A 21,977-nucleotide genomic window follows, 5' to 3' on the forward strand; every position below is an offset into this window, starting at 1 on the left:
ACAGTTGACGAAGCTGAGAGATGTTGGTTCCTATGTGGGAGGGGAATCAGGGGTCTTCGTCAGGAGCGCGCGACGCAGCTGCGTGGTTGCGTCATATACCGCTGCATTGTGGGTGAAGAGATAATAGCGGAGCCGCGCCATTTCTTGTGTGGTCAGACCTGAAATCGAGAATCTGTGCGTATTGACGGTTTTGAAATATTTCTCTTGTGGATAAGAAGAAGATAAGTAGTTGTTATTAAAATGGGAAGAAAGAAGAAGAAGCAAATGAAGCCTTGGTGCTGGTATCCTTTTCCATGACCCGATGCGGCCTGTTCAGTGCAGTGCTGTGTTGCAGCAGCGTGATCTGCTGTTTTTTTTTATTCAAGCTCATGCTGTCAGTCTCACGCTGCAGTTACATTTATTGCTACATATTAAAAGAACATCAGACGCCTGCATGTTTAGTATTGGTGCATTTTCTTGTCTTGATGCCATTTTAGTTATAAGTTCATGTTTGTTAGGGTTAAGAGAGTATTTTAGACACGATAGCTAGCAAGGCGCTTTCTGGACATTTTGCGCTGTAATGGTGATCTAGAACTGCAGTCAGATGCATTTTTAAAACAGTAAAGTTTCATGTGAAGCATTTCACATCTTTCTTTTTATTTATAACATTTTCTCCTCTTCTGAATGTGATCCTTAACCAGAATTTAAGGTACTGCAACAGAGATTTTGATGATGAAAAGATTCTCATTCAGCACCAGAAAGCCAAACATTTCAAATGTCATATTTGTCACAAGAAGCTGTACACAGGGCCTGGATTAGCCATACACTGCATGCAGGTATGACCCTTTTATAATCTATAACACGTTGATGTTTGCTAAGGGGTGTTGAATTAAATCTTTTTCTTTTTTAAAGGTGCACAAAGAGACAATAGATGGAGTTCCTAATGCAATACCAGGAAGAACAGACATAGAACTGGAAATCTACGGCATGGAGGGTATTCCAGAAAAAGACATGCAAGATCGGAGAAGAGTACTTGAACAAAAGTCGCATGGTACAGTGTAATAGTGCTTAGGCAATCTAAGTGGTTTCTAAAATGTCAATAGAATGGTTTGTCACAGATATATAACCTTGTTTTGTTGTCTGTGCAGAGAGTCAGAAGAAGAAACAGAATCAGGATGATTCTGATGAGGAGGATGATGATGACGATGATGAAGCTGGACCTTCATCATTTCAGCAGCCTGCTGCTCAGCCTCAGGCTGCCTACATGCCTCCTATGACCCAGGCAGGCATCCATCATGGAGCTCATGCCCAAGGCATGCCACATGGTTATGCAGGTGTGTATGACGAAAGTTTACAGAGTACAGCTCAAACAAAAGTGTGGCCCATTAAGACTTCATATCTTTTCCTTAAGGCATGCCACATATGTTGACTGGTGTCCCACCAATGATTCCTGGAATGCCACCAGTAATGCCAGGCATGCCACCGGGGTAGGTCTCAATGTTAATTTATGTATATTATAACCTTATTATTATGGTCCAGTGTGATTTAATCTTTGGTTCTGTTATGAATAGCATGATGCCAATGGGAGGGATGATGCATCCAATGATGCCTGGCATGCCACCAGGTCAGTGTTGTTGATAGTCATTAAACTATTTAAATAGACTAGTTAATATAAATAAGTCATTATCTTTAGTGATGCACTAATAGGAAAACTTAAATGGTTGCTAATTAAACTCTGTATACTGTTCTAGTTTTGTTCTTGGGTCAATTAAATGAGTTATAGTAAAGGTTTTTTTTGGTAACAAGCTGCCTCTATTTTAGCTGAACAAATTTTATATATTGCTACTCCTAGCAGAATTTTTGGTCACTGTAATGTGCTTCCACCCTGCTGACATTTTTACCTGTTATAGCTTATCCATATTGTGCACATGAAACACTCAAAACGCTTCAAGTTTTAAATCTGTTAAAGCTGTTTTGACCGAATATATTCCGTCACCAAAACTTTGTGCTCTGTATTCATATTCAAGCATAGACAAAAATGGGAAAAACTGTCAAAAGGTTGTAGTAGTAAATCATTTTCTTGTTTATAGGAATGCCACCACATGTTGCAAGGCCTGGCATGCCTCCTATGGCACCTACAGCTCCTGTCACAGCTCCTGGAATGGCCAGCAGACCAGCTGTACCTGCCACACAGTCTGTTGCTTCTAAACCTCTCTTCCCCAGCGCTGTGCAGGTACTGAACGTAGGACCAGAGTCACCAGACTGACTTGTTTGCTGGATTAGTAACGTATTGCTCCGAATATAAGACGACGGAAAAAGGCTTTTTGACAACCAAATCTTGTCTTTTAAAGAAAATATTTTATTTGAAAATTATTTTCATAGTGCATATTTTTCATATTTAAATTATGATTTTTGTATTTAAAGTATGGTAAATACTGGTAAAATGTACCAACAACAATCACATTAAGAAATGAACACTTTATGGCATAGCTACCATAAAAATAACCTGTTCTTGTTTAGTAGATTTCACTGTGACTGAATTATCACCTTTTTTTATGTACAGTGACAGATGCTGGCATGTCAAAAAACACAGGTGTTTGATCCGCATTATTTGATCCAGAGGACATGAATGTTTTTTCCTTAGGCCGATCTCATAGCGCTGAAAAGACAGCAGTTTCTCCCTGAAGTCGGAGGGCAAGCGCTAATCCATTACACCGCTTCGAGGATATTGACAGGCGAGTGCGTCAGTATGTAGCCGAAATAAGAAATTATGGGCCTTGCTGGTGGCTAAGTTCAGCTCTGTGGCGATTTCTAGTGCCTTCAGCTTGATGGCGCTCTGGTTATGGGCAGCCCCTTATTTCTTTTTTTTGGCTACGTACTGACACTTGCCTGTCAGTTTCTTTGAAGCGGCTGCTTTTAGGACCGCGGTAAGCTTTTTAAGACTGTCTTTTTGGGCCCGACATCTTCTAATACAAACTCTGACACTGTATTTCTTGGCAGCTTATTGAGAGTTGTTTGACTCTGCTGTTGCTAGTCTTTCTGTTAGGATGTCATTAAGCATCGCAGATACAGCAACGGTTGCCGACCGTCCACTATGAGACACCATGCGAGATAAAATGATCTAACTCTTGCATCCCGACGCCCATTGTCATTTATGAATCATCACGACTAGGGTTGGGTACCGAAACCGGGCACCAATGTGGAATCTGAACTTAAGTAACCGGTATGTAACCGGACCGAATCAAAACGCAGATTTCGGTGCCTCATTTTGGTGCCACTTAAATGCCTCAGCGGTCTGTTGAAATATTTGCTCTCTGGTTCTCTGAAACGGAAGTAAGAAACATCATCACCGCATGTGATCGCTAAGTAACCCTTTGACGGATACGAACGTCCACACTGGTGTGATTAGAACGTTCAGATCGCGTGATCATCAACTGCTAAATTCAAATTTGCATTCACGTGTTGGCTGGCGCTGAGCCAGAGACAGATGCTCTCAGACTCAAGTCATATTACATCACGACTATTCAGTGTTTTCAACCACATAAGGTTTATTTTAGGTTTCAAACATTTGTACAAGTACTAGCAAAACAACATTTATAGTTGTAAAATACACACTGATGTCTATGGAAGCGGCAATGGCAATCCTTTCAATTATAAATTGATGACGTGTTTAGATACACATTGTGTAGGTAACTATAAAATTTACTCTGTTCTTCTCACACTTCACCAGCCACTTACTTTAATGTATTTCGAGAGAAGTGGATGAATTGACGTGTTGTAGGCCTAAATCTGATAGATACAATTCTCTGAACTGCGGTGCGTACTAACATGGCGCCCATTGTGCGCTAAAGATCAACTAACATGAATCATGATCATTATAAAGGTTTCTTAAATGACAAAACACATTCACTTAAATGTATTTAAAGGGTCATGACACCCTAAACCAAAATTTCTGAGATTTTAACAGAGGTATGTGTGTTAAACACCATTTAAAACAATGTTAGCATCTGTTTAATAGTAGGGGGAAAATGGTTAAATTTTCGTCTTCCGGGTTTAAAATCTTCATTGTGTCCACGTCACAGGCTATGACGTGGCAGAGCACGATAGTACTTTGATGACTCATCGGTGTCTCATAATTATTAATGAGACTGAGTTTTTTATCCAATGAGAAGACACTTTCTCTTAATTATTCATGACACCACGTGGAACTTTCCAATGACAGACAGTATGTCAAACTATATCGCGTAGTAGATGAGAGAGGTATGGACGCGCGTTTGTTTTCGTGGTGCAAAAGTTCCAGTGCATCTTTCCTCGCGATGCTGCCAGGGCTGGACTCTGACTGCGGGCGGCTGGTTGGCCATCAACCACGGACACTTCTAAACTATGTGTGTGTAGCAACCATTCAACGGGAGAATGGTGGACTTCGACCTTGTACACCAATGCAGGTTTCGTCTTGCAAGTGATGCGGTCCCGAGGACTTTTCTATCGCTTCAGAGGTGTGTGTGTGTGTGTGTCTAAAATGTAACCCTGACCGTTTTACTTGCCTTCTGTTAAATAATCACTCGTTATTAAAATTTAGATATTTCGATAATACCTTAATTGTATGGAACGTATGCTTAATTTGTGCAAATTTCTATGTCACTGTCCATCTTTATTATGTGGGTTTAGGGGGTGCGTAGATAGGCTATGTAGCCTACTGAATGTTTTTTTTTTTTAAGCGATTTATTTTATTTATTTTCAAATATATGCATTTATAGTGTGTATATAAACAAATATATATTTTATAATGACATAATTATACATATACATGTGCATTTATATGTTTTAAAGGGGGGGTGAAATGCTATTTCATGCATACTGAGTTTTTTACACTGTTAAAGAGTTGGATTCCCATGCTAAACATGGACAAAGTTTAAAAAATTAAATTGTACGTTTGAAGGAGTATTTCTGTGCCAAAAATTGTCCTTCCGGTTTGTCACAAGTTTCGGAAAGTTTTTTTCGAGTATGGGCATGTGTGACGTCAGATGTAACGGAATTTCCTTATACGGGTCCTAAGGGCACTTCTCCGGTAAGATCGCGGGCGCGCGCGCACTCGTACACCAGAGCAAGAGAGCGAAAGCAGTACCTCATCTAAGCGTTCTGCTCGGCTTTAGGGTAGTCAGTGTCACCAAAGAAGTGGGTTTTTGGTTGCCAGGGCAAGACAAACCTGCACAGATTCCCAAAGAACCCAGCGTTAAGGGAATAGTGGATGCAGTTTGTTTTTCCGGGGCAAAAACAAGTTGAGCAAGACTGTTTCCCTGCATTTCGACGATGATTGTTTTATAAACAAAGCCCAGATCACGGATTTGCAGATCGTCTAATGCTTAAGGATCGAGCAGTCACAATGATAAAGGTCCGCAGTCGTGCGTTGGAACCGCAGGCGGTGAGTAAAACTGTTGAACAAATGTCTCTGTGTGTTGTTAACGTTACTAGCTCGGCGCGTTAGCACAGCTTTAACACATCGCCCACACGGCCCGCCCCCAGCCGCTCGGTTTTTTCCGGAAAGACTCGGTACAGTCTATCTTTCACTTATAAATATAATAAAACTAAAGACTTTTTGGAGATATGAACGATGCAATACTACTCTATAGGTACTCAAGATTAACAGGAGATTGAGTGAAAATGAGCATTTCACCCCCCCTTTAAATACAATTATAAGGTGTCAGTGTATTTCATTAGACTATAACTTTGCCAGCTATAAACAAATCTAGCATTTCCTCACGTTTTACCACTGATTTTTAGTGACAGTCGATGACAGTTTCCCCCCCCTCCACTCTCCCCTGCCGTGCCATACCACACCCTCTCCCCTCCCTTCTTCTCACAGCCACCACGCCCAATTAAGTTGCATTTTTCAAAAAGATTGTGAGCTAGACTTGAGCTGAAAGAGGGGGGTGTCGTGACCCTTTAAGAATAAAAATATCATCCAAGGACTGACTGACATGTAACGCAACCAATCACTGTTCGTTTTGTTCCGCGTCATGTTTAGTGTGAAAATGTAAAGTCGATGTCCCTACAATAACAGACCGGCGTACATATAATAAATTTATTCATTCAAGAACGTTGTGCAAGTTTACTGCAGTAATAGAGCCGCGAACCTCACATACTTTTGAAAATCCATCCTTCAGTTGATCCTGATGGGCGCTCATTGTCACAGTTGTAAATGACAGCATTCTTCCGTCATTTACAAGGGTTTCGCTTCACTGCATTTAAGGTGATGCATTCTAAAATAACGCTCAACTTGTGCAGGACATGCAATAAGTCAGGAGAGGTGTCGTATTTGGCCAGAGACGGCAAAAAATTTGAAAAGAATTGCTGAAATTTAAAGCTGGTTTGTAGCATACCGAATACAGACTGACTGACTTACTGCCTATTATGCCTCCGGCATGTAGGGCAGCAACGAAGGTCCTCCACTCTGGTCGATTCTGGGCTGTTTTCTGGACATTTCCCCATGTCAGGCTCATAGATTTCAGACTATTTTGCTTTTATTACTAGGCTACTTTAGTGTTATTTAGTGTTAAATTATTGTATTTGCGTTAGGTGGCTTAGGTTTTATTGTGAATTTATGTAAATTTGTTGTGTTTTGTACTTAGACTATTTATATTTATATATTAGCTCTACAATTTTAATATAATCAATTTTAAGATTTTTATTTTTTTTAATTTTTATTTTTTTCTCAATTAAAAAGCCGTTATTAATGTCATTCACCATCGTTTTGAGGCTCTCTTTTTTTTTTAAAGTATCTGTTCGGGCACCGTCTAGGCACCGGTACCGTTTTAAAAGTATCGATTTGGCACCGGTATTGAAAAAACCCAAACGATACCCAACCCTAATCACGACAACCTACATCAAATGGATTGTACCAAAACCAGGCTGATTTCATGTAGTCTGAACCCAGCATAATGGTGAAGTACTTTTCTTTTTGTTTTTTGACAAATATATTGCCAATAAAGGACAACAGCTAAGTTCTTGTCGCTAAAGAGACTATAACTCGTTATAAATAGTCTTTTGAGAGTAATTGGCAGTTTACTTTGTGACGTTAAATCCTGAGTTGAGTCTAAGGAAAGGTGTTTTTTTTATATACACATATACTGTTATCCTTTCTCTCTGTGCTTCAGATGGGGACTGGTGTTGCGAGCCCCAGCGCCGCCCCTGCAAGTGCAGAGACACAGTCTGCCTCCTCTAAGCCTCTGTTCCCTAGCTCTGCCCAAGTACGCACTAGTTTGTGTGCTTCTCTTTACTGCAGCACAGCATGCAGATCAGACACGCTTGTTTCTGTCATTAGTATATGCACACCTGCATATGAAGATGTGGTGTTGGTATTTAGCTGCTTAGTGATTTGATTCGATTCTTGATGCATGCATATGCTATTTGCATTCAGCATGTTCTATATACATGTTATATGTACTTGTACTAGCTTTTTTTAACCATACTTTTTTCTTTGTACCATAAAAGATTTGTATTTTCTTTGTATGAATTTTATAAAAAAAAAAAAAATTTGAAATACATTTTTTCTAGAATTATCCAAAACAGCTCTACTTTACATTTTAACTTGTTTTTCCTTCTCTTTTTAAGAAAAAAAAAAAAATTTTTAGCAGTGCGTGCTGTGATTGGGCAAGACATTTGCTTTTCTTACAAGCATGTTTTGAAAATGTCAGTTTTTCCTTTCAGGCGCAGCAGACTGTATCAGGACCATCATCAAACACCTCTGATTCTCCTAAAGTGACATTCCCAGCCTACACTCAGCCTTCCTCCACTCCTTCTGTTGCTGTCTCCCCCAGCACTGTGGCCAAACCCCCTGCCACAGTCACAAGTAAGCCAGCCACCCTCACCACCTTGAGTGCTACCAGTAAGTTGATGCACCCTGATGAGGATATTTCGCTGGTGAGTGCTCGAGTTTTGCTCTAACTACTTTTTTTTGACAGTAAGTAATTGTGAATGCATTATCTGGTGTTAAAGGGAATATTACAAAAGCACAAATTTACCAATTAAGTGATGTTGTGAGAATACATGCAGTCCAAAGTTTGTTCTTGTTACTGCAAGTGTCTGATTACATTGTTATTGTCTTGGCCCCAATTCAGGAAGAGAGACGGGCTCAGCTGCCTAGGTACCAGAGGCTAATCCCTCGGTCTGGGCAGACTGCAGCGGCTGCTGCCTCGGCTCCCCCTAGTGGAGCAGTGGGAGGAATGATACCTCCTCAGCAGCCTGGAATGAGGCATCCCATACATGGTAAGATTGTGTCTGTAGGTCATATCATTTCTGTGTTGAAATGATTAGTCACCATCACACGTTTTTTCCTGTATTAAAACCATTTTAGCTGCCGCCAAAAATGAATCTTAGTCCCGCCAAAGATTTATTTGATCATTTGATGTGCCGTTCTGTAGCAGTGGTACTCGCTGATAGCCGTCTGTTTTAAAACGCTCCCATGAGTGTTTGTGTTTCAGGGTTCGTACGTAGGGCTGGGTATCGTTCAAAAAATTTCGATACCGATACCGATACCTTGATTTCGATACCGGTTCCTGAACGATACTTTTTTCGATACCAATTTTATGAAATCCATTTTAACAAGATTACATAACACATTACCTCAGAAAAACTTTGGTTTTATTTTTTCAGTTTGACTCATACTCCTAAGCCAGTGCACAAAGCAACAAAATATTCCTTATACATATACATAAGGAACAACATATTTTTTTTATAAAGAGCTCATGCTCACCAAAGCTGAATTTGTTTGATCAAAAATACAGTAAAACTTAACTTAAACTAATATTGTGGAATAGTATTACAATTTAAAATCTTATTTGAATATATTTCAGAATGTAATTTATTCCTGTTGTTAGATTTTGGTGTATTTGGCCGAGCAGTCGTTTGGGTGGCTCGCCAATGTATTAGATTTCTCCAATACATAAAATAAGTAAGCTTGACCAGAGTTCTTGTGGGGAGAAGAATTTATTGAAGGTTTGTAGTGTAGCAGTCCTTCAGCAGCGATGTTAGCATGTCGCCCTTCAACAATCTTAACCCAAAGTTCTGTGTCTGAGACAGAACTTTATACATGAAGACAAAAGAGCTACAAACAAAGGAAAACTGTTAGGACCTCCCACAGGAGATCGATCTAACTTGCTAATCCACTCTGAGCAATGCTGATTCTTTTTATTCATTCACACCAATCAGTTTCTATGGGCCATACATCTGAATGGGCCATTCATCTGTATGGGCCATTTGACACACACCTTTGCAGACACAGACAGAGTGGATTACATCTGATACACAGTCACAATGTAAATGAATCTGATGACTGAAAATACTAAATCTATCAATCCCTCCTCTGATCATATTTGATCACAAAACAAACTTCATTAATCATATATACAGCATGCTGCATACAGGCTCCATTACTTAAAATGACAGGATAAGAGTTCATGGTGAAACTTTGCATCCTCTTGAATGCTTGAGTCTAGAAGATTTTATTTTGGAGTTGTGATCTTTTGGAGGTGGCGGATAGTGTTGTGTTCTGTGAATGTTCAGAAGTGTTCTTGTTGGCCAATGCAGTGCAGTCTAAATGTTGGATGTCTTTGCTCATCCTCTGGCACACTGGAACACCTGCAATCACACAAAAGAGAAACAGGAAACGTATCTTGCCAAGGAAAATATTGTAAACACCATAGTTCATAACTGCCTGAAAACTGTCCCTATTTAATATTGGCAGGACACTACTGTGTTTATCAGTGGCTGTATGTTTATGTCTTCGTCCTCAGGCGACAAGCTAGAGCCTAAAAACTCTAGTCCCGCCATATCTGGACTCTGATAAACACTACTGCCGTCTATCCCTCATCTCTAGGCAGATGTTTCAAATCCCAATGGCTCACGTCGGTCCACTCATCTTTTCTCTGCACCTTAACTGCTTCATCAGTTACCATGAGATCATGAAGGCTTTCCCTCCTGGATTCTAATGGTGAAAATTGATCCTTGGCATTGTGTCCTACCAGGCTGAGTCTTTCATCAGTTTGGGCAAGGCTGTCAGATGTTAGGTTTTCATTGGACATGGGCCGGCCTGTGACATGTTCAAAAGGGCATAGTCCAATTTCCTTGTGGTCATCCTTACTGCATTGCTTGTCATTATGCAGTTTTGTTTCAGCTTCCGTTACTGATTGCATTTGTTTTCTGGATGCTTCATTTTGAATCAGTTTACATGGCAAAACTTGCTGAAGTTGTCTTAATGCCGCTGTATGTGCACCTCTCTCCTTTACGGCTTGTATAACAGCACCTTCTACTAGGATATCATCTTTGGCTTCAGTTGTTGAGACTTCTGTGTATGCTTTTACCTTTGGGGTGGTGTCTTCATTTGTCATTTTTGCATACACATGGATTCCATCAGTTGTCTGATGAGATGTCACTAGTTGGTGCTGCAGAGAGAGGCTCTTCAGTTTCCCTGCGGCTCAACAGCATTTAGCAGAATCTGTTTTTGTTTGGCTGTCAACTGCTGAAACCTCCTCAACAGGTTGTCCTTGTCATCACTTTGATGTTTTAAACTCAGCTTGCAATCACGAACCCAATGTCCTTCTTCGTTGCAATACCTGCATCTTCCTTGAGTTTGTGACTGTCTATTATCTTCATTTTCTTTATGCTCATTCCACGTTGTCCTGTTGTTGTATGACATTGTCTTCGATTGCAATGCTCTGAGTTTGACTTCATGTGTTCTTTCAATCTTTGCTGACCACTCAACAATCTGATTAAAAGATGTTCCAACCCTGTCCCAGTCGTCATATTGGATTTTGAGGGTTTTTGAAACTTCAGGTTTCAGTCCATTTACAAAAGCAGTTTTCAGAGGCATGCTAGTGTTCTTGTCAAGATCCTCGCTGTCATTTAAACCAGCATGTTCCAACCAAATTTGTGTGAAGTGTTCTTCAAACTCTGCAACACTTTCTCCAGTCTTCTGCATGCATGAGGTAATTCTAGCCCAATTAACCTCTGCTGGTTTCAGTTCAAACAAGAATGTTCGTAGAGCTTCCCATCCAGCCTCAATGTTTTCTTGAGACTCGCCTACCCTGTTTTCAACACTTTCAGTTAGCCTCTTTTGGTCATTGTCCCTTAAGTTCACATTAACAATCATAACACCATCTACTGGATGTAAATTGTAGATTTTCTGTAAGCGTTGAAGAAATTGCCAAGCTTTCCTTGGTTGCTTGTACACGTCTGGCAATTCTTTTGACCATTTGTCAACTTGCTCTGGAGAAGCTGGTTGGTATGTTCTATGTGGAACATATTTCTTAATTGTTCTTTTTACGATGCGGGTTCGTCTTTCGCCTTCCTCCTCATACTCCTCCTCATTGTCAACTTCAATTTCAGTCCTTCTGTTCTTGACAATTACAGGAGCGAGTCTAACCTTTTTGTTTTTCTTGGTGACATGAGCATATGTCTCAGATTCAACATCACTGTCATCAGGGCTCCAAGTCGAGCTGCTGTCACTTTCCTCTAGCAGATAACGACGTTGTTGATCCTCAATCTTCTTGAGGTCTTTAAATGGGTAGAGTGACTCTTTCTGTATCTTGCTGCTAGATTTCAGGGGATTTTTTGTCCAGAACCATCTTTTGATTCCAGTTGTGTGGATAGCAACTTTAACAGCTTGTCATTATCATTTAAGAGTCTTTCTTTGTCCTTCTTCTCATTCTGCAATTGTTCAGCCAGTGCTCGAACCTTTGCTTTCTCTGCATTGTACTCACGCTGTGATTTGTCAATCTCACACTTCTGTCGATGCTGTAGAATTTGTTTTACCAAAATCACAGACAAGCCATCTCTGTTGGTGTTTGTCCTTAAGCGCTGCATCTTTCCATAAGCCCTTTTAATGTCCGGCAAGGCCCACAGTCCACTCTCTGAGTGCTTGATGCCGTACTTCTGGCATATGTCATCATGGCACTTCCTTAGTCCCAGCCTTTTGCCCAAATATGCATTCAGATTGTCCATCATCTGATCAATGGTAACATTTGGAGGTTCTGTTCCATATCTTTCTGTTGTTGGCCTCAGAGCAGGGCTGTTACCATTTTTTAGTGCAGACTCAGCCATGGCAAGTACAGGAGAAGTACATGCCCTCAGAGGTGTGGAAACAAAACAAAAGGTGTTAGAGCCGTTAAAGGTGCTTATTCGGATTTAAATTCTCAGCAGTCTGAGAACTGACCCTTTCAGTTACATAGACAAATCATAAATTTACTAACTCAGCTTAGTTTTCAATCCTACATTCAAAACAAAACATTCACTTTCAGACTAAGTTTCCTTGTTTCATTTCTGAAATACTCCCGACTGATAAAACTCAGAAGGCTGAATTAACTTGGTTCAAATTTGTCCCTTAGACTATATACTTTCAATCTTTCTGCATCTTTCATCAGAAGGCAGATACACTTCTAGTTCCTAACACAATTAGAATGTTTAATTCAAAACTAAAATATTGGTTACTGAATTAGCACCCAGTCAAGAATTACCAATTCTTGCAGCAACATCAGTCCCAAAACATTTTAATCTTACATTGGCTACTGAATTAGCACCCAGTCAAGAATTCCCAATCCAATTCTTGCAGCAACATCAGTCCCAACTTTATCTACAGTTTCTACAATCTCTGGACGAACAGACTAAATTGTTTCTTTAACAATTCCTACAGACACCAAAGAGAAAGGACCAAGCCTCTGCTTCTACAATCTTTTGATGAACGGACTAAATTGTTTCTTTAACAATTCCTACAGACTCCAGAGAAAGGACCAAACTTATACTTTATTTCAATAGCTCCTACAATCCCATGAGAACGGACCAAACCTCTTTCTTAAATGATTCTTAGAGACTCAAGAGAACAGGGCCAAGCTATACAACTTATTTCTATAGCTCCTACAGTTTCAGGAGAATTAACTAAATCATTTAAAAGGTTCCTACAGACTCATGAAAAAGGCCCAAGCCTAAAGTTTCTGCAATCTCTGGACGAACGGACTAAATTGTTTCTTTAACAATTCCTACAGACTCCAGAGAAAGGACCAAACTTATACTTTATTTCAATAGCTCCTGCAATCCCATGAGAACGGACCAAACCTCTTTCTTAAATGATTCTTAGAGACTCGAGAACAGGGCCAAGCTATACAACTTATTTCTATAGCTCCTACAGTTTCAAGAGAATTAACTAAATCATTTAAAAGGTTCCTACAGACTCATGAAAAAGTCTAAAATTCTCAACAATACACAGTATGTGTGACTACACTACAAATCTTTACTGGTCTACTGTTATTCTTTTCAGAAGATGTTCTTTTAGACAGCTGATAAGTTTCACTCACCAAATTAGGATATTTGAGTTGCAGCTGGTGAGTTCTTGGTTTACTCCTTGTTGCAGTTGGTGAGTTCTCTTCTTGTCAGTGTCTCCTGGCTGGCTCGCCAAATTGTTAGATTTTGGTGTATTTGGCCGAGCAGTCGTTTGGGTGGCTCGCCAATGTATTAGATTTCTCCAATACATAAAATAAGTAAGCTTGACCAGAGTTCTTGTGGGGAGAAGAATTTATTGAAGGTTTGTAGTGTAGCAGTCCTTCAGCAGCGATGTTAGCATGTCGCCCTTCAACAATCTTAACCCAAAGTTCTGTGTCTGAGACAGAACTTTATACATGAAGACAAAAGAGCTACAAACAAAGGAAAACTGTTAGGACCTCCCACAGGAGATCGATCTAACTTGCTAATCCACTCTGAGCAATGCTGATTCTTTTTATTCATTCACACCAATCAGTTTCTATGGGCCATACATCTGAATGGGCCATTCATCTGTATGGGCCATTTGACACACACCTTTGCAGACACAGACAGAGTGGATTACATCTGATACACAGTCACAATGTAAATGAATCTGATGACTGAAAATACTAAATCTATCACTGTGATGTCAAAGCTGAATTTTCAAAATCATTACTTCAGTGTCACAGGATCCTTCAGAAATATGAAAACAGTTTTTGGAAACTATGATAAATTTTTTCATTATTCTTTGATGAATAAAAATTTTAAAAGAACAGCATTTATTTGAAACAGAAATATTTTGTAACATTACACATGTTTTAAGGTCACTTTTGATCACTTTAATGCTTACTGAAAAAAATGACCAAAAATTCTGACCAACCAACACATTTTTGAACGGCAGTGTACATTCAGTAGGTTATTATTGCAATATAAACACTGTCAGAGTGATCAACAAGGTATTTCTTCATTTACCAGTCAAAGACGGAGCAACTTTCTGCTCTTATGTTTACTCCGTGGCCGTGCACTGTCAAGGGCTTCATCAGATCTGTCGTGGTACCGGTCTTTGCAGCAATTATTTTACCGCAAATACTTCATCGCGCGCTGTTGGCATTGAGCCTGGAGAAATGTAGCCACACTTTTGATCGACTTTTCCGCATCTTTAGGGTATTGTGACTCGAGTGTGTGTGCTCGCGTCTCATTGAGTATGTGCGCGAGTTTGTGTGTGTGCTCGCGTCTCATATGAGAATGTGCGTGGACAGTTTGTGTGCGCGCGCGCGTCTCATATGAGTATGTTCCGCGCGTCTCGTGTGTGTGTGTGTGTGTGTGTGTGTGTGTGTGTGTGTGTGTGTGTGTGTGTGTGTGTGTGTGTGTGTGTGTGTGTGTGTGTGTGTGTGTGTGTGTGTGTGTGTGTGTGTGTGTGTGTGTGTAGAGTTTGCGTGTATGTGCGTGAGCGACTTTAGGCGTGTCGTTGTGCATTTCATATGTATTTGTTTGAGCACTGACGTTGACGAGTTAACCCCTTAGGTATCGAAATCTGGTACCGAAAAACAAGTCATTTTTCGATACTCGATACTACCGAGGCAATTCGGTCGGTACCTAAAAAGTATCGAACTCGGTACCCAACCCTATTCGTACGGGTGCTTGAAATCCTTGAAAATGCATGAATTTTGATGTGTTTTCAAGGTTTGAAAAGTGCTTAAATTTTCGATAAAATGCTTGAAATTGGAACTGTATTTCTTTCACAACAAATACCTATCTGACTGAATAGTTCGTTTATTAAATGGAGAAATAAAATGTAGCCCTTAAGATACAGAGCGATTTGCGCTACGCTGGCCAGAGAAAAAGTAGGAGTTTTAATTTAGATTTCTGCGCTTGTTTGGATGCCCCGTTTTTATTGCCCCACGCATGTAATCGTCACAGAGCGCAGCGGCAAAAGTTTAACTATTTTTAACTTTGACCGCGGCGTGCACGCAAGCTCGCCAGTGCTGAGCTCCGTTTAGGTCGACGCAACAACAAAACGTCCTGAAATGCAGTGAACATAGCCAAAGTTACAGCACAGTAACCGTAACGTTAACTACCCACAACTTTAAAAAAACTAAAAAATTTTGTAAATTTGGAGTGCTGTCAGTACAGAGAACAACGACAAAAATCGGTTTTGCCTACACCTTGTTATCCTCTTTTTAAAATATGCACCCTGTTGACTTCAATGGGGCAAGTTTTAAACCTGCTTTTAGCCTCTTAACATCCTTGATGTGTCATTACAAGTGCCCAGCCATGTGAGTGATTCCTTTAGAGTTAACACGGGTGAATCTGACTGCAGTAGATGTGAAAGATATGAATAAAAGTAAAAAAAAAAAAAAAACGTTAATTCAGCCAGCACACATACCTGTATTTACTTCCTGTTTTCGGTCGAAGTCCAAAGTAGTCGATTGTCGAGTTCACGCGCATAGGTTTAGGTACCTATGATCACGCGCATTAACTTGACAACTTGAGAAATTAAGAAAGTAGGCATACACGTGCTATTTATTATTACTATTAAGAAATTATCTTGCAAATTTAATCTCGCCAGCCACTTCTATATATAATAATATTGAACCATTTGTCTGTGATGCATTTTTGCTAAAGAGATAGTGTGTGTGTGTGTGTGTGAGAGAGAGAGCGAGCGATCTTTCACGCGGAGCCATGGCGTGCGCACCACACATGAGCCCTGCTTAATGAGTGACGATGAGGACAGAACTAAACATTCAAATGGTTACACTATAGATCTTGATATTAAACTAATTTTATTTTAGATTTAGATTTTGGCTTCCAATGATTATAAAAAGAAGATATTTGAGGTATAACCATTAAAAACTAAAGCTGCATTCTGTCAACTTCCTTCCCTTCACAGCGGTGCGCTGTCATTTCTCCCTAAAACCCAAACGTAACGTCAGAATCTGCACGATCGGTGATTGTTGTAAAATGTAGTCTATACTGTTGCTAAACTGCAGGACGGGTTTGATGATAAAAGGCTATTGAAAGTACTAAAATTGACGCAAAGACGTTGTTCCAAATGCACGCGCTCCGAAACACCGCAACGAGACAAGCAACGTATATTTTGGGCTTCGTGTGCACATCTAAACAATCAAATATAGCTACACAAAAAATATTCTAAATGGCCGCCTTGGAGATTCACTTAAATACAGTTTGTCTTAAATGGACGTAAATAGTTGGGAGAAAATATGATGCGTAATAATGATTAGATCTGCATTTGGTCTTAAAGAGGCAGCAGTCTAATAAACCTGCTGACGATTGCTCCATTAATGTGAATCAAACAACAAAAGGCAAAGAGAAAATCAGTCGCAGCTCTTGAATGAATAATTTTGTTTTTTATAAGCTTTAATCCATCTATGATAAACTATGCAGTGTTATTTTACATCTGACTTTATTAGATGTCTTTTTAGCCCATATTAATCCTGAACAGTAATGTCAGTAGACATTACTGAAATTAAAGCACTGGGTATATAATTTGTTTTATTGTATACTTTTTTTTGTTTGACCATGTGTTTGTACTTTGTTTTTGGTGTCCTATGTCTTCTGTATATAAAACACAAAAGCCTGCACCCTTCTGCATAACATACATGTTTTATTTATTTTGTTAAAGCATTGCTTTTTCTTTTGCTATATATATTTATTTTACATTTCAAAATATAAAGCAATATTAATTATGTTCTAAATGATTTTTTTCCCTTTTTTTAATATAACAAAAAGAACCGATAAGAATACCGTTAAAGTACCGGATCGATAAGGAGGATCGGTAAGAGTAGTAATACCATTAAAACCTTAACGATACCCATCCCGCCTGTGCACTGTCAGAGTCTTCTGGGTTAAAATGGAATTACAACATGTTGTTTAAACCTTGTCTATATCAAGAATGTGTCCCAAAACCAAGGCCTGTAAAATATTTCTGTTCAAATCCTATGTTTTCATATTGTCAGCCCTTGAAATTACTTCAGTTTTACAGCCTGAAAAAAATCATATTATCTGGGACGCAATATTTGGACATCATAATGAAAAGTATTATTCATAGGCATTATCTACTTAGACAGTGATACATTTTGAAAAAATAAAACATGTGATTTGCTTAAATATCTGATCCTTCTGCTGTTACGTTTATAGCATTATCTCTTTTAATGTGATAAAAACTCTAAATAATAATTTTGACTATGTATTGCTATGTAATTTACGGTGGTTTAAGGTGCTGGAAAAAGCTTTAAAATGGACCTTGAAAGTGCTTAAAAAGTGCTTGAATTTGACCTTGGAAAAGGTGTACGAACCCTGGTGTTTGCGTTCTGTGATGGACAGAGTGGCCTCTTTTAGGGATGTACGTGTATGAAAATTTCATATCACGATTATAGTGACCAAAATTATCACGATTATCAATATTATCACAGTTTTGTTAAAATTAGATGAAAATGTTCAAAAAGAACTGATACACACACTGAAAACATTTTAACAAGTTTTATATTTGGAAATCAACAAACAACAAATAAAATTAGCAGCTCTATGCACTTTTTTTTTTAAGCATACACTAAATTATATGACCGTTGTCAATAGCAACGCATAACACAGCGCACATCTCTTCTATCACCGCGGATGCGCTCTCTCGTTTCATTAAAATGCTATTATAAAAGAGATTAGTGGATAATTTGGCAGCAAATGTTATAGTGAAAAAAAAAACATTTAGTTTAAAATGTTCCATATTGTTCTTTGTATTATAAAATACAATGATGAAGAAAAAAAATGAAAAGACATTTATTTTAAATATATAGCACAGCTTTTACATGAGGCAACAACATTTGATAGATAGGACAGAACAAGAAAGACCATTAATAATCTTAATTTCGTTCATCAATAATAATCTTTCATTCAAAATTATTATAGGCCTATTATGAAAGGCTTCAATATAGAGCACTAGAGCGGCTTATGTGCATCCCGTGCGCAGAATGATGCGCTTGAAACAACATGGAGTCATTGCGTGCTGCGCTTCACATTGAAAAGTTCACAAAACAAGGGGAAGAGAATAGATATTGATGTTTAGTGTATCATATCTATGCAACAGTTTATTGAACCTTTTCTTTAAACAGTTGTACATTTCAGTTACTGTGCACATGAAGAACAATTCATTGTGCTCTCTACTCCACTGGGACAGCCGAGAGAAGGACTCATGATTTAGAAGCAGAAATAACCTTTAAAAGTGTCTTTTTTATGCTGCTACCTGCTAACTACACATATCAAAGTTTCTGGATTGACAACTGTATTAAAATGCACAGTTGAATCCGATTGACAATGATAACCATAGCAATAGACAGAACAAAACAATCTGATGCTGTATGTATGTCAAATGATCTGTGCATTAAGTCGTGTAAATGCAAAATAATAGACCTGCCACTTTTTCTGTGTAATGATACTCTGCGGTTAATTTTATTACTAACTTTTTAAATCAATGTTTATCAGAATGGTTGCTAAGCAACAAACAGATTCAGTGGTTTTGTAATAGTGATGTAATGAGGTTACAGATGTATGTTTAAAGAGCTTTTTACAGATTCAAACAGCCAATCGTAATCAAGGACAGTGATTATCTGTTTATTATTATAATCATACTTTAATTCGTAATCATGTTGACATTAAAATAAGTGATGATTTGATGATTAACTCAATTCATTACGTTTGGCTGGCCAAACTCCTTCAAAATGAGATGTATGCTTAATATTAGCAGTCAGTCTTGTTTAAATTATTATGTAAATGTAAAATTTAGTCTAGGGCTGCACAATATTGGAAAAAACTGACTTTGTTTAACTCTGTTAAAGCTTGTTGTTTAACACTCGTTGTGACCCAAACAGCTGCATACAGGTATATTAGGCTGGTGTCATTTCAAGATAAATTCACGGATCCAATATAATGATACTCATCAGTATTCTTTGTCAGTTGTTTACAAACTGACTGTTTACGAGGATACTCGCCGAGACGGTCATTTCACGAGTTCCAGTCTTCTTGCGCTTGATGTTTAAACTGACAGGACTTAAAAACACACAAATAATAAACTTGCGCTCTAGTTTAAATCACAATGTGTGTTTTGTTTTTTTTTGCTTTCAGGTCAGTATGGTGGTCCTCCACAGGGCATGCCTAGTTATCTGACTGGTGGCATGCCTCCTTATGGACAGAGTTCCCCAATGGTGCCCCCATACCAAGGTGGCCCACCTGGGCCTCCCATGGGCATAAGGCCACCCGTAATGTCTCCAGGCAGCCGATACTGAAACAGCGCTGTCGTCCCACTAGGTTTGGAGGTTAAACCTTTTCTCATCTTGTGCTTTTAATGTAGCCAAACCAATGAGCTCTAAACCCACTGCTGAAGAAAAACTGGACATTTAAGATATGTAATATCACACAAAAGTATTGGATTCAGCCTTTAAATAAAAAGACAAGAAGATAACGGCAGTATCAATGTTACAGTTGATACATGTATTGCTTTTCTTCCTATTGTGTTTCATTCAGGTTGTACAAGTACAGTATATTAGACAAAGGTTCATAATATATTGAAGCCGCTGGCCTAACAGTATCTCCATGCACAAGGCAAGTTCCCAGTAAGATTTCTGCTTTTATCTTAGTAGTGAAGCCCTCACAGCACCATACTGTGCTGTTGGACTTTACGTCCCCAACATCAGATTGGTGAGGGCTTCAGATCACTGTTGTCATGGTGTTTTTTCTTTTAACTGTTTGCATCCATTTGTTCAGGGTTTAAATAGCACAAGGGTAAATACGTCTCTCTGTAATTTTTTTTGTTTTATTTTATTTTTTTTATTTTGCTATGTTCATTGTAATAAAACATGCTTAATTTTAATTTTTTTCTTCTTGATTTTGTTTTTGTGTGAGTGTTTCCTGAACAATGGAGTCTTCAGGCAGGTTGGTTTTCTTGATAAAGCCATAATGACGTTACAGGTACACTCACTCTGTCAATAACTAATTTGTTCTGGAATGTTCATATAGGCATTTAGTCTTAACACACCATTGAAAGAGTCATTTATAGTAAAGAATAAAGCTGTAATCACTCCTTAATATTTTTAACTGTCAATTGACACATTTTTCACTTAATAACCTAGTTGCATGAATGAGCTTTCCAGAAGTTGGATTTGAATTGCACCACACATTTGACTGACATGACATGCTTGATGTGATATTTCTCACTTACCAGTTTAAAATTGGTACAATGGCTTGGAAGCATTTCCTGGTCTGCAGGTAAGACCCGCTGTGTGAATTATATTGCAAAGAATCCAATTTTACTGCATGTTTTTGTATTTCACCCATGGGTTTTAGTCTCATGTAATGGATTCCTCACAAGAAGAATGTGACGTCTGTTTTATCATTTGGGGCAAGCAGGAAAAATTGACTGAGGATATTTACCAGTTAAGTGTTTGTCAGACAGTCACAATTTAAATTTATCTCTTTTAGGGTAGCCAACCCTACTCCTGGAGATCTACCGTCTTGCAGAGTCAATCAAACACACTTGTACCACATGTTATAACCATGGTGTTTTGGATTACTTGAAAATTCCCGGTGTGATGGAGCAATGCTCGAACTGAACTGCAGGAATGTAGCTCTCCAGGAGTGGGGTGGCTACCCCTGCTTTAAATTTACTTGATTTTTACACTGGTTTTCATCTTTACTTCCTAATTTGGTATTACTTGGAATGCCAAGAAGTATTGTTATGATTGTTGCTCCTGATTTAAAGTAGAAAGGTAGGGTTTTTTTATGGACTGATGTTGTGAAATAAACAACTGTATTCTAAGTTTGAGTTTGTTTCATTGCTTGAATTTTAATGCACAATACAGTACCAGTCAAAATGGTTTTAAGGTTATTTTCCACACATGAAAACAACTTGTCATGCTATTTGGTGTTAATTGAGGTGTTTTTCCAACAGTTTTTAATAAGCTTTGTTATATAGTGGAGATGGTTTGGCCAAAGTATTAAAACCATCTTTTGGCAAAATGTATCTTACTGTACACAATATGCTTCCTATAAAAATGTTTTAAAAAAAGGTTTGTTCAATGAAATTAAGGAAAACTTTTCCACCAATTAGTTACGGTTGGTTACAATATAGTAAATGTAAGTTCCTGTGTCATACTAATCAGACATGGCTTTAGCAAACTAACATGCACAATTGCTGGTTAGTATGACACTTTAAGAATTTAAGTTGACTCAACAAAAGATTTGTTTAAATGAACTTCTTTCGTTCATACAGTATCAACCTAAACTGATTGTGCTAATTTGTGTGGAAACGTTTCGTTTACATTTTATTTAGCAGATGCTTTTATCCAAAGCGACTTACAAATAAGCAGAACAATAGAAGCAATTACACCAACAATGGGCATATAGGGCAACAATGTGTAAGTGCTGTGACTAATCACAGTTGGTCTAGCACAGTACATGGCAAGTTTTTTTTATAGATACAGTGGGGAGAACAAGTATTTGATACACTGCCGATTTTGCAGGTTTACCCACTTACAAAGCATGTAGAGGTCTGTAATTTTTATCATAGGTACACTTCAACTGTGAGAGACGGAATCTAAAACAAAAATCCAGAAAATCACATTGTATGATTTTTAAATAATTTGTATTTTATTGCATGACATAAGTATTTGATCACCTACCAACCAGTAAGAATTCCGGCTCTC

At 38.5% G+C, this 21,977-nt stretch overlaps 1 protein-coding gene across 4 annotated transcripts; it reads left to right on the forward strand.

Moving 5' to 3' along the window:
- Positions 1–36: 36 nt before the first annotated feature.
- On the forward strand, positions 37–21,091 carry znf207b (zinc finger protein 207, b). 4 transcript variants are annotated; one of them, XM_079883233.1, is made up of 12 exons: positions 37–281; positions 689–815; positions 892–1,030; positions 1,128–1,313; positions 1,391–1,466; positions 1,551–1,603; positions 2,070–2,212; positions 7,134–7,226; positions 7,687–7,899; positions 8,097–8,244; positions 19,402–19,584; positions 19,801–21,091. In XM_079883233.1, the coding sequence occupies exons 1-11, from the start codon at positions 241–243 to the stop codon at positions 19,560–19,562; spliced, it is 1,380 nt and encodes a 459-aa protein (XP_079739359.1). In that variant the 5' UTR covers positions 37–240; the 3' UTR covers positions 19,563–19,584; positions 19,801–21,091. The 4 variants fall into 4 exon arrangements, with proteins under 4 accessions (XP_079739359.1, XP_079739358.1, XP_079739361.1 ...); XM_079883232.1 differs by having other exon boundaries at positions 19,402–21,091; XM_079883235.1 differs by lacking the exon at positions 7,134–7,226.
- The last annotated feature ends 886 nt before the right edge of the window (positions 21,092–21,977 follow it).

The sequence above is a fragment of the Squalius cephalus genome (genome assembly GCF_949319135.1).
Source record: "Squalius cephalus genome assembly, chromosome: 10".
NCBI classification, from domain to species: Eukaryota; Metazoa; Chordata; class Actinopteri; order Cypriniformes; family Leuciscidae; genus Squalius; species Squalius cephalus.

What these genes read in the sequence shown, in the direction of transcription:
- znf207b (XM_079883232.1), top strand. Translation starts at nt 241, where the DNA reads ATGGGAAGAAAGAAGAAGAAGCAAATGAAGCCTTGGTGCTG. An exon ending in TCTTCCCCAGCGCTGTGCAG is followed by an intron (nt 2,213 to 7,133) that starts GTACTGAACGTA and finishes TCTGTGCTTCAG; the next exon opens with ATGGGGACTGGTGTTGCGAG. An exon ending in AATGAGGCATCCCATACATG is followed by an intron (nt 8,245 to 19,401) that starts GTAAGATTGTGT and finishes TTTTGCTTTCAG; the next exon opens with GTCAGTATGGTGGTCCTCCA.